Source organism: Protopterus annectens, chromosome 9.part0 (genome assembly GCF_019279795.1).
Source record: "Protopterus annectens isolate FY-2018-M chromosome 9.part0, PAN1.0, whole genome shotgun sequence".
Classification (NCBI taxonomy): Eukaryota; Metazoa; Chordata; order Ceratodontiformes; family Protopteridae; genus Protopterus; species Protopterus annectens.
Window position 1 is genome coordinate 1031070570 of NC_056743.1, and position 16224 is coordinate 1031086793.

Sequence of the window (16224 nt, forward strand, 5' to 3'; positions counted from 1 at the left end):
AAGATCATATGCATTAGCTGTTACACAAGGTAAGAACACACGGACACCTCAGAAATTATCAAAATTCCAGAAGTAATGATCCCCAGTCCAAAACATGGGAATCTACCAGCACAAAGGGTAGGGTCTGGTATATTACATCAGAGTTCACTGTGATGCAAACTAGAACACAATTATAGTCTCTCAGTCCATTATGTACATATGGTGGAAATGCCATTTTGATTTATGATACCATGGTGGTGCTGTGGTAGCATTGTCGCCTCACAGATAGACATTGTCCTGTTCGATTCTCAGTTAGAGCATCTTCTGTGTGGAGACATGCATGAATGGGCGTACCTTCGTTGAAGGTTGTGCATCAGGGCTGGCAACTTGGCACATAAAAATCTACTGCCAATTATTAGCGGACCGGAGTTCCGCTGTGGCAACCCCTAACTGGGAAAAGCCAAAAGACACAACAACAACATTCCTTATATCCACAATTACAAGGATGGTTATAATTTATATATATCTATATAGATCTATATATATATATATATATATATATATATATATATATATATATATATATATATCAAAAAAACAACTCACCAGCAACCCCAAAGTAGTTTATACAAAAAACTGAACCCAGTCGGAAGGTATATCCAGTCGAGTATCACACTCAAGATTCACTCCAAGTCTGACAAAGAAAATCCTTGTAGCAGTATATCCAGTGTGATAATATATCCAAAATTCAGCAAAAGACTCCTTTTCAAATGTATAAGAAACTCTTTATTAACGTTAGCGCTTTCGCGGATATTCCGCTTCCTCAGACGTTGCAATTTATTAGATTAATGCCAAAGCTTTAAATACTAAATTTCAAATATCATCATATCCTGTTAATGAACAACATCATTTCCTGTTAATGGACAACATCATTTCCTGTTAATGAACAACATCATTTCCTGTCATTATTGCGTTTTAAAGTTACAAAGATGCATATATAGCATATAAACCAACATATATAAATACTTCAACTATTAAAATATGTAAATAAAAATACACATATTAAGACCTATCTAACTATCAAAAATGTATGTAGCAACATGATTACGATAAATACATTTTCATAAATCTGCAAGAATCCATCTAAAAACATAATAGCTAACAGACATGACACAGGAAATATGCTCTACCGACAACTTCAAATAAAATGCATAAAAAGCGCATATATAAAAACAAAAATCTACAATGTGTTCATTCATTCTAAACAACATCTGAATACATTAAGGAAATAGAAACGTACTCTGTCTGCAACTTCAGGTAGAATGCACCATAAACATACAATCTACAGTGTGTTCATGCATCATAAACATCATTTGAACAAATTAAGAAAGCAAAGATCAAGGCATAATCATTCAGATAAATTAACATATATATATAGTTATATATAGATAGATATAAAGAGAGAGACAGAGAGATATCTCACTCTATATATAAATAGATAGCTAGATAGTTTTGTGTGTGTGTGTGTATTATTTAGATTTTGTGATGAAGAACAGACCACACATCTTCCTATTAAGCACTATTTAACTTTGCAAAGAGGGTATTAATGCCTATAATAGAATCATATACATTTTATAATACAGTTCTGTTATAAAAAAGAGCAGTGGGAACTTAAATAGTAAATTAAAAAAGTGAATTTTGCTAAAATGCCCTATTATAGAACACTATATCCGCTCATCATTCATTCATTTTCCAATATGAGATTTATCGTAATGAGAGTCTGAAGGGAGTTGGAGTCAGTCACAGCTTTCAGTGGTCATAAAGCGCAGAACTACTCCTAGATAGAAAGCTAGCCCATTGCAGGTTATGCGCACACGCACACACACACACACACACACACACACACACACACACACACACACACACAAAGTCATATGCAAATCCTAAACACTCTTCTGGCTTTGCTGTTATTTTTTTAATTAATGTATAATAGCCTGTTGTTAAAGTACATACTCATTATTACAATTAATACCAAAAAATCATAGCTGGTCAGGCTACTTAGTTCAACAGTACCCATATCTGGTAATATGTAGCAACCAATAAGTAGAACAGACAGACCTTACACCATTTAGTATCTAGTAGAAAATTTACTATATTCTGATTTTTTTATACAACTAGATAAAATTCATTTTTAAACACTGTCATATGGTATATAGGGCACATAGTTTTCTTTTGGATCTACTACAGGTGCTCCCATGCTAGTAGGCCATGACATACTCACAAAACAAAAAAAAAAAAGTTTTCTAACTGCCACTAGCTTGATCTCCTGCAACTACATAGTCTCTCAACACACAACCCTGAAAACTGTATAGCATTACCAGTGCCCAAACTCTAACCCTATAACTCCCATCCATATCCCATCCTGAGTCCTCACTCTATCATCCTAAAACTCTGCACCCTCTCCTTCACCCTAAAGTCCCCTGATCACTCCTTAAATCAACAACTCCAACCCCCTCCCTAAACCTAAACTCCCCTCTCACTCCCTAAACTTAAAACTCCCCTCCTGCTCTTTAACCCTAAAATCCTCCTCCTGAACCCTAATCTTAAAATCCCCCTCCCCCTCCCTAAACCTAAATCTCTTTCCCAATTGCTGCCCTAATCAACACTCCCAGTCCCCCTCCACTTCTTCCTCATGGCTGCAGGCCTTACCTCACTCAGATTCAAATATTGTGTTTTGTTAAGGTCTTGTAACTGTTTGTCCAAACTCATTTAAGTTCAAGCATGAGGAGTAGCCTACAGGAGCTACAAGACATTCATGTCCGTGGCTTCAGCACAGAGGTTTTTTGAGTTATTGTGACTCAATTGTTTGTAGTAGAGCCTCTTCTTTTTTGGTATTTGTCTTCTGTTGTAGTGACACTTTCAGAGACAAACCAGAATAGTTAAAACTGTACATGCTCTGACAGCTATCGACAGCTGTGCAACACTACACTACTGAATTCTTAAAATCCAATGTCTGCAACACCATGTTTTGGGCATGTAACAAAGCAGGAGCACTTACCAAACAAAGTAAATGGAATGATATACTCAGTTCTAGAGTGAAGGAAATACATTTACAACAGGGGCCTTTTCTGACACTTCATCAAAAATGTAATCCCCAGTAATGTGGTTTTGTGTACTTAACTGCAGTGGTGGTGCTGCGGTAGCGTTATCGCCTCACAGCAAGATGTTGTCCCGTTCGATTCTTAGCTAGAGCCTCTTCTGTGAGGAGACATGCGTGAATGGGCGTACCTTCGTTGAAAGTTGTGCGTCAGGGCTTGCAACTCGGAACTTAAAAATCCACTGTCAATCATTAGCAGACCGGAGTTCCAATTTGGCGACCCCTAACCGGGAAAAGGCGAAAGACACAACAACCTTACCAGGCGATGGTGCTGTTAAGTTTTTGTACACCTTATAATATTCCCTTTTTTAATGTTGGTGAAAGGCAGAGATGGAAACATAATTTTTGGCATTATACATAGTCTTCTGAAATGCCACCCCTTCCCCAACTCCAAAATGTGTAGGCACAAGCAAAAAATACTTTAGACAGCTGGGAATCGGAATCCTGACAATATGCGTTTAACAAAATAAGTAATCTTATACCATGAAAACTGTGACATTGTAAATAAATTCTAGCACATCTCATTTCCCAAAATTAATACACTGTTTTTAAAAAAAGTGTATTATGCATGTACCTGAGTGTGTATGTGTGTGCCATAGAGAAGACCCAAAATTAGGGATAGATTTTAAATATTGCGCTTATAAACTTAGAAAGTTGTTGGAATAACTGTATTTATTTAACATTCATTGTGTGTGCGTGTGTGTGTGTGTGTGTGTGTGTGTGTGTGTGTGTGTGCACGCGCGCGAGCAAGTGCACGCATGTGAGACGCGCGCGCGAGCAAGTGCACGCATGTGAGACAGGGAGCAAGAGAGAAAAAGACACAATAGTAGGGACAGATTTTAAATATTGTTCTTTTAGAAGTTGCTGGAACAACTGTCTCTGTTGGCATGCATTTTAGGAGGATATGAAATCTGGACAAATACCCAAAATAGGGACAGATTTTAAATATTTTAAATATTGCTCTTAGAAACTTAGAAAGTTGCTGGAATAACTTGCATACTAACATGCATTTTGTGTGAGTGGTGTGTATGTCACTGGCTACCTTGATATGGTACAGGGCTTGTTCCAGTGAATCACTGCTATTAAATGCCAGTTAACAGTGACCCTGGATATCTCAAAAGACTGAATTTTGGCGGGGCAGCATGGATGCATGGGGGTAGCATGCATGTAGGGGGGGAGTAGCAGTACCAGACCTTAGAGTACAAATTGAAACAAAAACTGTCTATACCTCCGGTTTGGTGGGGCAGCATGGATGTTTTTTTTTGGGGGGGTGGCGGGTTATCAGGGATGGGGGGTAGCAGTGCCAGACCATAAGAGTATAAATTGAAAAAAAAAACTGTCTACATCCCGGGTTGGATCAGTTTTGTGTTGAAATATTTTGTCTTTTAGATCAAATGGCGCGTGCACACACACGCATGTACACCAAACCCCAAGGTGAACTCTGCGGGCATCAACTTTTGTCCACGTGCTTGTGTGGAAATTTTCAAGATGATGTTGAAGTCGGATGCTGAAGGCGTTACTCTCTGCAACTAACTGTTGACACGCCCAGATCTTCAAGGAAGGGGGCCACTTCCTCACCCTAAGTGATGCTTATATAATGCCCGTGCCTGGATGGACACTAGACCAAGAAAAGGAAACAGTCCGAGACGATTGCATTCATTGCCTTTCTAAAAGCTTTACCTAAGTTAAAAGATGTGGGAAGTGTGCTCCTGGACATTTTCCCGTGACATTTTTGCTGAATTTTTAGGCACCCTAGTTTTTGTCTTCTTCGGACTAGGGAGCGCTCTGAAGTGGTCAGATACCCCCATGGACATTGTAGCAGTCTCACTAGCCTTTGGGCTAGGCATAGCTACACTAGTCAAGTGCGTTGGTCACATTAGTGGGGGCCACTTAAACCCGGCTGTGACTTTCGCGTTTTTGCTCGGGTGTCAAGTGTCGTTTTTGCGAGCGATGCTTTATATGGCTGCCCAGGTGCTTGGAGCAGTGGCTGGGGCTGCTCTGCTGTACGGGATCACTCCGTCTACAGTCAGAGGTAACCTCGGCATTAATTCGGTAAGTTGGCATTCAATTGCAGCGTGTGTGAAGTAGGAGCATGTATTATTATTATTATTGTTGTTGTTAGCATTATTATTATTATTATTATTATTAGCATTTATTAACATTTATTTTACACTGGTAGTACTAACGGTTTGTTTACAGCTTGTGTCCACTTAAAAGCAGCTGTCATTTACCTAGTGGCTAAGGAGTCCGTTAACTCCGTAGTTTGTTGAGTTTTACTTTGAATTAAGGCATCTTTTCTTACCAGTCATAGACTTACCTCAACTGTTCATGATTTTTGCCTGTTTCTTGTTGTTTAGTTTGTAAAACCGTCGATTTTTCTGACAGACCATTAAAAGTCAACCATCAGAAGTCTAGTTATTTCTCAGAAAATGTACCGTTAATACAAATCCTGTTACCGTGCTAACTTTGTGAGTGAATTAAAAACTAATAACTGTGTGTGTGTGTGTGTGAGCGAAGTGATGGGTGCTTGCAGTCATTTTTCATTAGACTGTAGTCTGTTATAGGGGTTCTTCTTTCTTCCATTCCCTTCATTGCTACAAACTAATAAAACTCTAGCTGACCTGATACATTTCTTCCGTTAATATATTCCAGCATTGTGCTACAGGTGAGTGTGATGTGTTTATAAACCAAACATTTGTAATGTTAATAGGTTAAAAGATAAAGAGCTCCTTCTGCATGTTGAGGGTGTTAGGAAGTTTTAACTGCTCAACTCATAAACAATAATTTCCCCTCATAGATGCATGTTTTACTCTTGATGTATAAACATTTTTAACAGCAACTGTGCAAACCACCTGAAATGGTCCCTAAGAGAAGACTAACTGCAGAAAGGCCTTTGAGTTGGAATATTTGATTCACTGAAAATGCACAAACGTTTTGATGTTCATTGTTCTCAATTAATCAGGGCCAAATATGAAAAGAATCAGGGAAAAATCCAGACATAATCAGAGACAATCAGGGACACTTTTCAAATATTAGAAAAATTAACTTGAGACATTGATAGACTAAGAGAATGTGAATTAATATACATTTTCTGAAGTAACAAAAGTCTGTAACTTTGTCTCCAAAAGTTGTCAGTTTTAGAAGAGGGACAGCTAAAAACTGGAGTCAAAACCAGGGACTTCCATGAAAATCAGGGACATTTGAGAGGTATTGAATACCTCTCAACTGTCCAGATTTTTGCCACATATCCAGATTTTTGCCACATATTTTAGGTCTGTTCCTCATATAAATATGATGAATCGAGGATCAAAGTCAGTGAATAATGACATACATTTGAGTTTCAGACTTTATATCCTTCAGAAAATGCATGTTAATGTAAAACCAGTCATTATAGCAACTAAGTTTATAACAGCGGTATTTAAAATATTTTCCTAATTTTTACCTTTGTCACCCCATTATTTTTGGTTTAATCCCAATTTCATGTGCTTACAGGTTGAGCTGTATGCTGCTAGCTGTTTAATTTTTTTAACACATTCTAGAGGTGTCTGAACAAGTTCTACACACACACACACACATACACACACACACACACACACACACACACACACACACACACACTATATACAAATACTGAAGTAGACCATGTACATGAACTACATTGTTAAAACATTACCACCAAAAACAAGGATAACTGTTGCACCCATGTTATCTGGGGGGGGGGGGTGATACTTGTGTCGCAACAAAGACCATTCCTTTGTATTGTGTTTATTAACTCAAATATTTAGTGAAAAAGATTATGTGCTCATCTCTGCATGCATTGTTCCAAATACAGTGTTAATTCAAAGAAGTCATTGGCTTGCTGTATATTAAACTGGTTAGTTACACAGCACTAGTTAGGAATTCATAAATATGTGTGACTGCTGCTTGGAATTAAACCTTGGAGAAGGCGGTCTACCTATAATGAACAATGTAAAAAGTTTAATGATAAATGTTAACTTCTTATAGAACCTTATTGTTTAATAATATTCCCCACTTCACATAATTACTGATGTTGCATCTTGATTTTGGTGCTAGGCTGGTGATTGTCATTTTTTTGCAATAAGATACTCGGCAGACAATTTTCGACACATTCTAGCATCAGAGAGCTAACCACAGATATCCCACACAAATATCACACTACAGCTTGATATTCAAGCAGTATTGTGTGCATCTTGGCTAGTGAGTCATTAGTGAGCATCCCTGCAAATTTCAGTGTATTATCACAGTACTAAATTGCAAACCCTTTAGCATCAATTTAAAGCAAAGTGTTCAATAAAAACATTAATTCTTTCCAGTTACCCCTTTAATTAAAGTGAGGGTCACAGTGGGGAAGTCAGAAGCTATACTAGTAGTCAGTGGGCACAACACAGAGAACCTAATAGTGGATGAGGTGCCATTCCATTGCTGGACAGGTAAACATAACTGATGGCCAGTTTAGAGGACTGTTAATTTTGCGAAATGTGAGAATGAAACCAGAGTAAAAAAAACCCCAAAAAAACGTGCACATAAGATGGGAGGACATGCAATCAGAATCTGTAGGAGAGATACCTTAGCTGTGAATTAAACTAAAGAACGGAGTGTTAGGAAACATTAACCCCAAATTATGTGTCACTGATCTACCCCTGCATAGAGCACTGAAGAATCAAAATGTACTGGTACCCCAACTATATGCAGATCAGAAATATACAAATGTAAAATGTGCCTTACAGATTAAATCCATCTATCTATATTGGCATTATGATGTCAGTATTACTAAACATTCCATCTTGCGTGGCTTATTTTCTCATGCACCCTCTTCTTTGTTATTACATAAGCAGTCATTTATATCACAGTACAACAAGAGCAGTCATTCTGCACTGAAGTGTATTTTAAACATGGTGTGCAGTGCAAGTATCTGTGAACTGGTTGTTTACATCAATTCTGTTCAAAGGTCTATTAATTATATTTCAGTTTGTTTGTAACTTGTACACATGAAAATGTAATATTTGTTAACAGGAAGGATTTCATCCAGTTAAATTGTGCATGTTCATACCTTCAAAGCACAAGCTAGGCTCCGGTTAGAGTGTGCCCATGAGCTGTGGTAGTAAATAAATAATAGATATTTATTTCTGCAGCAGTTTGGTATTTTGGATTGATTGCGTTACTAAGGATATGTCACATTAAACATTGTGAATACTGAGCATATCTTCTAAAGCATTTGTATATTCAAAGGAAAGTTAATATGCCTCATGATACCTAGGAAAATAGATTTCTAAATGCTTTTGTTCACATATTTCTGAGTATCCTGTGTGTCTGTTCAGGAGGTTTTTGTTTTGTTTTGTTTTTTTGCTTCCATTTTTTAGTCTTGTATGATACCTTCATCCCATGGGATACATAAGAATATCTATTTTTATAAGTGAGATGTTCAGAGCAGAGCTTGGTTTTCTGTTTGGTGGGCAACACATGTATGCTTGATCATAATATTAAAGATCATGGCCTAATTTTGAGACATTTTACAGTAATAGCATTTTTCAAGAGCAGTTTATATATGTCTGTGGCAAATGACTGTGGCTGTCTGAGACATTTAAAAGTGCCAGCTAAATTTACAAATCTCACACACAGCTGTGGTTGTAAAACCAGATTTTTCAAAAAGGGGTTATTCTCTCTCTGTCTCTGTCCCTCTTTCTCTCTCACTCTCTCTCTCCTTCTCTTATTCTAGAGTTTACCCACAAGAAAGTCTCAAGGTGGTTGTGTGGATATTCACAATCTCCAAATGGGTGCCATTCAGATGAAGATTATACCAATAAATAAATGAGAGGGTTTCTCCAATGTGACTGCACGCTGCAGAAAGGAAAACTTCATATGTATCCTGTGCATATTATTTAGCCTTGTTAAAGGCAGTGAATTCAGTGCTTGATAGGGTATCTTCTACAGAATATGTACTTTAGCTGGGAGACTTCAGCGCTAATGTGGGGACTGATTAAGCTACCTGGAAAGGCTTAAATGGCAGGAAGTCTTTGCTTGATTATTAGCTTGAGTATTGAATTAATTTCATTTTCCCATGCTAATCATGAACTGGCCCTAACAAATACAAGTGCTTGAACATATACGGATGCTTATTAACTGTATTTGGTACCAAAGCATTCCAGTCAAGGTGTCAGTAACTGACTTTATTGTCATATCATCTGACCTAAGGACTTTGCATAGACCTGCTTGATTATTTGTTGCTCATGTTGTATTTATTCAAGCCCTCATTGCTTGTGAGGTGTTTGTACACTAATTATTTCAGTGATGCACAATGGCTCAGAGTTATGTAGCTCACTCCTCTGCAAGGTCAACAAGTAGCAGAAAATGGGCAATCACTATTTATGTGGTTTGCAGATGATCACCCATTGCCTGAGTGGGAGTGATCTTGCAAGGTTAATATATATATATATATATATATATATAGATTCACTTCATAATCTCGAAATACTGAAACAATGAATTTCAATATTTTGAAACTATGAAACCGAATCCACAAAACACCAAAACTACAAAACCCCAAGCCCAAAACCGCAAAATTCAAAACACTGAACAAACCGCATACACTACACTATACATACACCACAACACCCACATCACAACATAAACAAACAAAAACTACACACATACACAACTCATATGCACATAAGCTGCATCCCCCCACACCCCCTACTTATATATACTAACTCCGAGATCGCACAAACAGGATACAAATGCAAACTCACACACGCACATTCTCCAGTCCCTCACACACACATCAAACATATCAGTACACTCAAACACACTCTAACCCCCACTCAAATCCCTTACAAAACTTTCACTTACCTGACAAAACACCTAGATCCACACACGGCACCGTGTACCATAAACACACAATCCCGGACATCACATAGCATAAGGCCATAACCGCGAATTTGAGATATTCAAATTCGCGATTATGAACTTTCGCTATTTTAAACATTTGGGTTTATAGTCTCGAGATACTGAAATTCGACATTTCAGTATTTCGAGATTATAAACGGCTCCTATATGTGTGTGTATGTGTGTGTTATATATAAAAATTATCACTAACAGATGGTTAAGGTTGCCCTGTGCAAATTTTTTTAAGTTGTGCAGCTTTGCAAAACTGATATGAATATGTGTTGCTGCATATAATATCTATATCTATATCTATATATATATATATATATATATATATATATATATATATATATATAAATAAGCTTTTTTTTTTCCGCTCGAGTGTTTAGGTTTTGTTTCAAAACATGCATTTGGTTGTGTTTAAAGCTCATGCATTTCAAGCTAACATACTAGGTCCAACCTGAGGCCATGATGTGTCTGGAAATTCTGGTATAGAGAAGTCCTAAACTGTCTACTGGGCACCACTTTGATAATGTATTGGTTCAGATGGCTGGGGAAGTGGCTGGACAGATCTGTGAAACATAAGTATGTTGTAGAGAGGGTATCCTGGGAATGCATTGATGATACTTAATTTGGGGAAGATTTGAAGCACTACTTCCAAAAGAGCTTTGCCCATATTCTAGGTCTATATGACTGAGGAAACTGTTCATAGAGTTCATTTTAATAATAAAGGGATCCGGCAAATAGCATCCATAATCATATAGAAATAGAAGTCAGGGAAAACATTTCTTGCTAAGCAACAGCTCAGAGACATACACATTCTGATCTGTCCCATATGAATACTAAAATACCACCATTAGGTGGACTTCATGGTATCACAGTTAAGTTGTAATTAGTTGCAATTTCAATATCCATGATATTTCCAGTTATTGACATGATAAAGGCATCAGAAACATTGTGATGTAGATCTAATCATTAGTACATAAAATGTCAACTAAATGTAGACTAAGTTCATTATTTTTAAATACCTACTTGTAAACATCCAAGGCATACTAGGTGTGGAGCATGACTGTCTGTGATTGTTATATATTGTTCATACACTGGTACATTCCAGTTGTAGGTAAGGGATTATACATCAACAAACTTTCATATACAAATATTGTTTATTAATATGAAATAATGATTGATCAGCAATAGCAATGCCAGATTCATAAAAAAGCATTAGAGAACAATTACATTGTAGAAAAATGTAAAAAATATTAACATGTATGTGAAATAAAAACTGCTACGCAAGCTTCAGCATATACTTCCAGGTTGTACCGACTCTGCATTCAGATATGAAGTGATATTTTTCTTGAAGAACATCATAAGGTGAAGGCAGTAATGTCAATGTATGATTCAAATTAGGGAAATGTAACATATGACAAAGAACTTTGTCATTACAGTTTGACAGTGAACCACCCCTTGTCAGGAGCGGCCTTAGGTCAACTGGTGCCCTAGGCAAAAGGGTCCCCCAACACCACCTGGTGCCCCCATCCTGGTCTACCTACACCAAATAAATTGCCTACACCCAAGGCCGGCTATGCTCCTTACATTTGCTCACCATAACCTAGTACCTGACATAACAATTACAATGTGGGTTCCTTTTAAGAAACTCAAAGTTTTTTTCTGAAGATATTTTTGTTGTATATTATTGTATATTATCGGTCTGTGCTGTTTTGATGATATTATCACCTGAAAATTACTTTTGGTAAGACAAATGGTGGTGTTCTTGCCAGCCTGTAAGAGCACAGAGTCACTCCAGGTGGCTGGTGACCCCAAGTCTGGCTAACATCCCAGTGGAGGGCTTGCTTCAGCAGCCACATGCTATCTCTTCTTCCTTTCAAGGTCAGAGTTGCATGGGTTTATACTGTACATCATACTCACATGCAGGACAGAAGGCTCTGCTTTGAAAGGAACTTAAAGAAAAAGCCAAGCAATGTGTTTTGCTTGCAGCATACAAAAGTATATGCTTGCTTTAACAACTTTAATGATTAGGCACTCAAGACTTTTTGCTTCCATGTGGCATACTTAACACTTGATATAGATTTCCATTTTAATTCTCAGCTTTAGAATTAAGGGCCTGATCCGACATACCAACCACAAATATACTGTTCACACTCTTCCAGAACCAGTGTTACCACTGCTGTTAGATAGTGACAGTGTTCATTAGTTTTTCAGCTCTTAATTTTATCATCTTTGCACAATGACTACACCTGCTGTATCTGTCATGCGGGGATGTGTCTTTCCACCCCTGATATCCACAAATGTAACCGTACTACTTCTGAAGTTGCAAGTAAATTCCCTTTTCTCCAAGCAACCTCAGAGGCAGATTTAGAAATTTAGACATGGGGCTAAGACCAAACATCATCAGGGGTTCAGAAGTGCATAGACCCTCTGCAATAAAACTTTAGGAATATTTTGTTGTTGTTGTTGTCCATTAACAACAAGACTGGCTAAATTGGCAATATTGTTTGATTGCTAAGTTTGGGTTTTTTAATTTGACTTTGACATGCACAAGAATCACTACTAAAATATTTTTTTTCTTAGTCGTTTGCTTCCATCCCCTGTGGGCCATCACCCCACCTCTATTGACCAGTAATCTCATTAATTTGTCCCTCCCTTGAGGGTAAATTCCCTGATCCCCACTGTACAACAATCTACATATAAATGCTTTAACAGGGAATTTACTCTTTTTCCCACTGTAGTGCGATCTTAGAGTTGGTAATTATATAATTTGCAGGGGGTGGGGGGGCACAGCCCTACCTTGCAAAAACATATTTTCTCTTTTTACATTCAAGTGTTCAGAAACTCAAATGTATAGTCTCTACCACATGAAGTTTGAGTTTCCAAAAACTCGACAATATGACATAAACCCATATATATATATATATATATATATATATATATATATATATATATATATACACATATACACACACACACACACACACACACACACACACACACACACACACATATGGGTAGTCTATATGTGGGGCTTTCTATTTTGGCCAGACTTTCTTGACCCTTTAAACATCAAATAGCGGTGCATCTTAGCGATATTAACTGTAAAAGATCAAGGAGTGCTCTCTTTAAATATAAGATGGAACATGCCTTAGCACATTTTGTATTTGTTGGAATAGATTTCGTTTGGGGTAGAAATTTGTCTGATATTGATAAACACAGGATTTTGGATAGAAAGGAGATGCTATGGATAGTTAATTTGGGTGCTTTGTGTAGGCCTGGTTTAAATGAACATTCGTGAAACACAACTGAATTTATTGGAATGTTTTGTGATTTATATGTTCATATGCTGGGATTTCATGGAAGTATGTGGGAGTGTATATTTAGTTTTATAATTAATAAGTATGTAATATTTATTATTTATATTAGCGTTGTATTTGTGTTGGAGTGTATATTTAGTTTTATAATTAATAAGTATGTAATATTTATTATTTATATTAGTGTTGTATTTGTGTTTTTGCATAGGGTGAGTTTGTTTCAATGAATGATTCACTACACACACTTTATATTTATATGTGTGTTCTAAAGGAGTTTTATATCCACTTTATTGTGCATGTTAGGTACACATTATTTATATATATATATATATATAGGTTAAGAATATATTAATATATGTATTTTGATAGATTCATTTGTGTATTAGGTAGTATGTTTTGCATAGGTATTATGGTTGCCCAAATGAGTATATTTATATGCATTCATTTGTTGATATATGTATATATATTTTTGTATAAAAATGTAAGTAGAGATGATTTATGTTTTGGTAGCTACACTTAAATTAATTTGATTGTGTTACTTTAAATTTGAGCCATTTAAGAGGGAGCAATGTATGGATGGTGTACGTCACTGATGATGTCAGGGAGAGAAACCAGTTTGGTTTTTACTTGTTCACCATTTGTGTTGTAAGCTGCCATGAATCCTGGATGAATCCTACACTTTTCATTAAATAACATATCTATTTAGCTTGGGTGTTCTGCTTTATTTGTTTACTACAGTTGCCTGGATATTTATCTAAAGGGCGAGGAGATATATATTTTTTATGCTGGACTTGGTTGTGTACTTTATATATACATATATATATATATATATATATATATATATATATATATATATATGTGTGTGTGTGTGTGTGTGTTTACATATCTATCTATATATATATATATATATATATACACACACATATATATATATATATATATACATATATATGTTTGTGTATATCTATATATATATATATATATATATATATATATATATATATATACACGTGTGTGTATTTATGTATAATGCACACACACACACACACACACACACACACAGTACATATATACAGTGGAGAAAAGTCAGGCCTGAACCCAGGTACTGTGAGGTAGAGAGGTTATCACTGGGCTACAATACTTACAGTGTGGGGCCTCATTCTTTGGCACTATTTAATGTAAAATTAATGAAAGACACAACATCTATAAAAAAGTCAAAATGTTATCACTGTCCATTAATTTACTACAAAACACACTTCTGCTATTATAAAATAATATATGCTATAACACATATAAACTGTTGCTTTTACGATGATGTGTTTTTGCATATTTCATGCTGTGTTTTTTCTATTCATAACAGACTGATTCAATTTAATAGTACGCTTTACCATGCTTAGTAAATACAGAGCTTTAGTGTTACTTTCTTATTCTCAATTGAAAAGTAAGTTAAGCACTATTGAAGTCACACCACATAAATTCTTTAAAATTAAGCAGCAGGGAAGTCAACATAAATCACCTCACATGATAAATGCTTATACAAAAATCATTAAACCGTTTTAGTTTTCCAGATAACATAACAACAACAAAAAAAGTCAAAATAAAGTTCATACTTGACTCTCAGCCAATTAACTTTATTGCTTGCAACATATGCTGCAATTAATTTAGTTTACCAATTAAAATTTGTTGAATGTAAAAACAATAATGTTCTTATTGGCTGCTTTCCAAATATGATATAACTTCTCATAATTACATCACTACCTTCTTCAGGAATACCATGAAATGTCCCAGATTGTGCAATCTGTTCCTGATTTTGCTTCATATTTTGCCTTGTTCCTCATACATTTTTGATTTTTTTATAAACTGCTGAGGATAACAGTCAGTCAATAACACTAACACTAAACATTAAGCTTTCATACCTCTTATTGTTCAGAAAATGCTTGTTGATGTAAAACTTGTTCTGGTAACTTTTAAGTGAGTTAGTGTAATATTTAAAAAATGTCCCTGGTTTTGGGCCTTTGCCTCCCATTATTTTTAGTTCTGTTCAGAATTCTTGAGTGATCTATTTTCATGTTAAATCGGTGGTACATATCAGATGTAGTCTATGAGCTAAAACAAAGATAAACTTCTTTCATTACAATACCCTTAGAAACATGAAAATAAGACTGACAATTAAAAAATATAATAAAAGTACGCAAGCTATATTTATGCCTGAATGGCACACTCTTCAAAACTGCCTTGGCAGTATCAAGATTTGTTTTAATATCTATGTTTGATTTGTCTTGTCAGGATCAAAAGGATTTCATTATTATTTTTAACATTTTAGCAGTTAAGGACTGCATATGGGCAATCTTTCTCTCTCTCTCTCTCTGCAGATCAAACCAGCTTTGGGAGTTATAAAGTTTATTTTCCTTTTGTCTGTCCAGTTCTGTGTGTGATAAAGAGAAATAGTTTTCTTATTTTGCTGGAATTGTTTCAGATATGCAGTGTATTTAGTGGTGCAGCCTTATCATAGGTATTTCAAGAGTCCTTTTGCAACTGATAATGTAATATACTAGCAGATTTTTTATAAAGAATGTCTAAGAACAATAAGAGTTGTGAAGTTCAAACAGAGCTGGTTACACTTGTATTGCTTTGCAACATTTTAAATCTGTAGAACAAAACTGTTACAGTTGTGTTTTTTTTCTGCTGAATCCCAAAGTCATGAATCATTGACTGTTAAAGTATTCTTAAAGTAAGTACTCTAAGAAGGTTGGAGAGTTCCTCTCAAAATCATGGCATTGGAAAAAAACACTTGCATGTAAAATTGAAAGGAAAAAAAGAAAAACTTTGAAATACCAATAGTCATTAATGCTGTTTCATCGC

At 35.9% G+C, this 16224-nt stretch overlaps 1 protein-coding gene across 1 annotated transcript in view; it reads left to right on the top strand.

Annotated features, from left to right (window-relative positions):
• Positions 1–4739: 4739 nt before the first annotated feature.
• The window catches only part of LOC122811768 (aquaporin-2-like), a 32175-nt gene continuing 20690 nt past the window's right edge, over positions 4740–16224 (top strand). Inside the window, exon 1 of the mRNA XM_044083823.1 lies at positions 4740–5188. Coding sequence (XP_043939758.1) covers positions 4829–5188 — 360 coding nt within the window. The 5' untranslated portion in view covers positions 4740–4828. The remainder of the gene's footprint in view (positions 5189–16224) is intronic.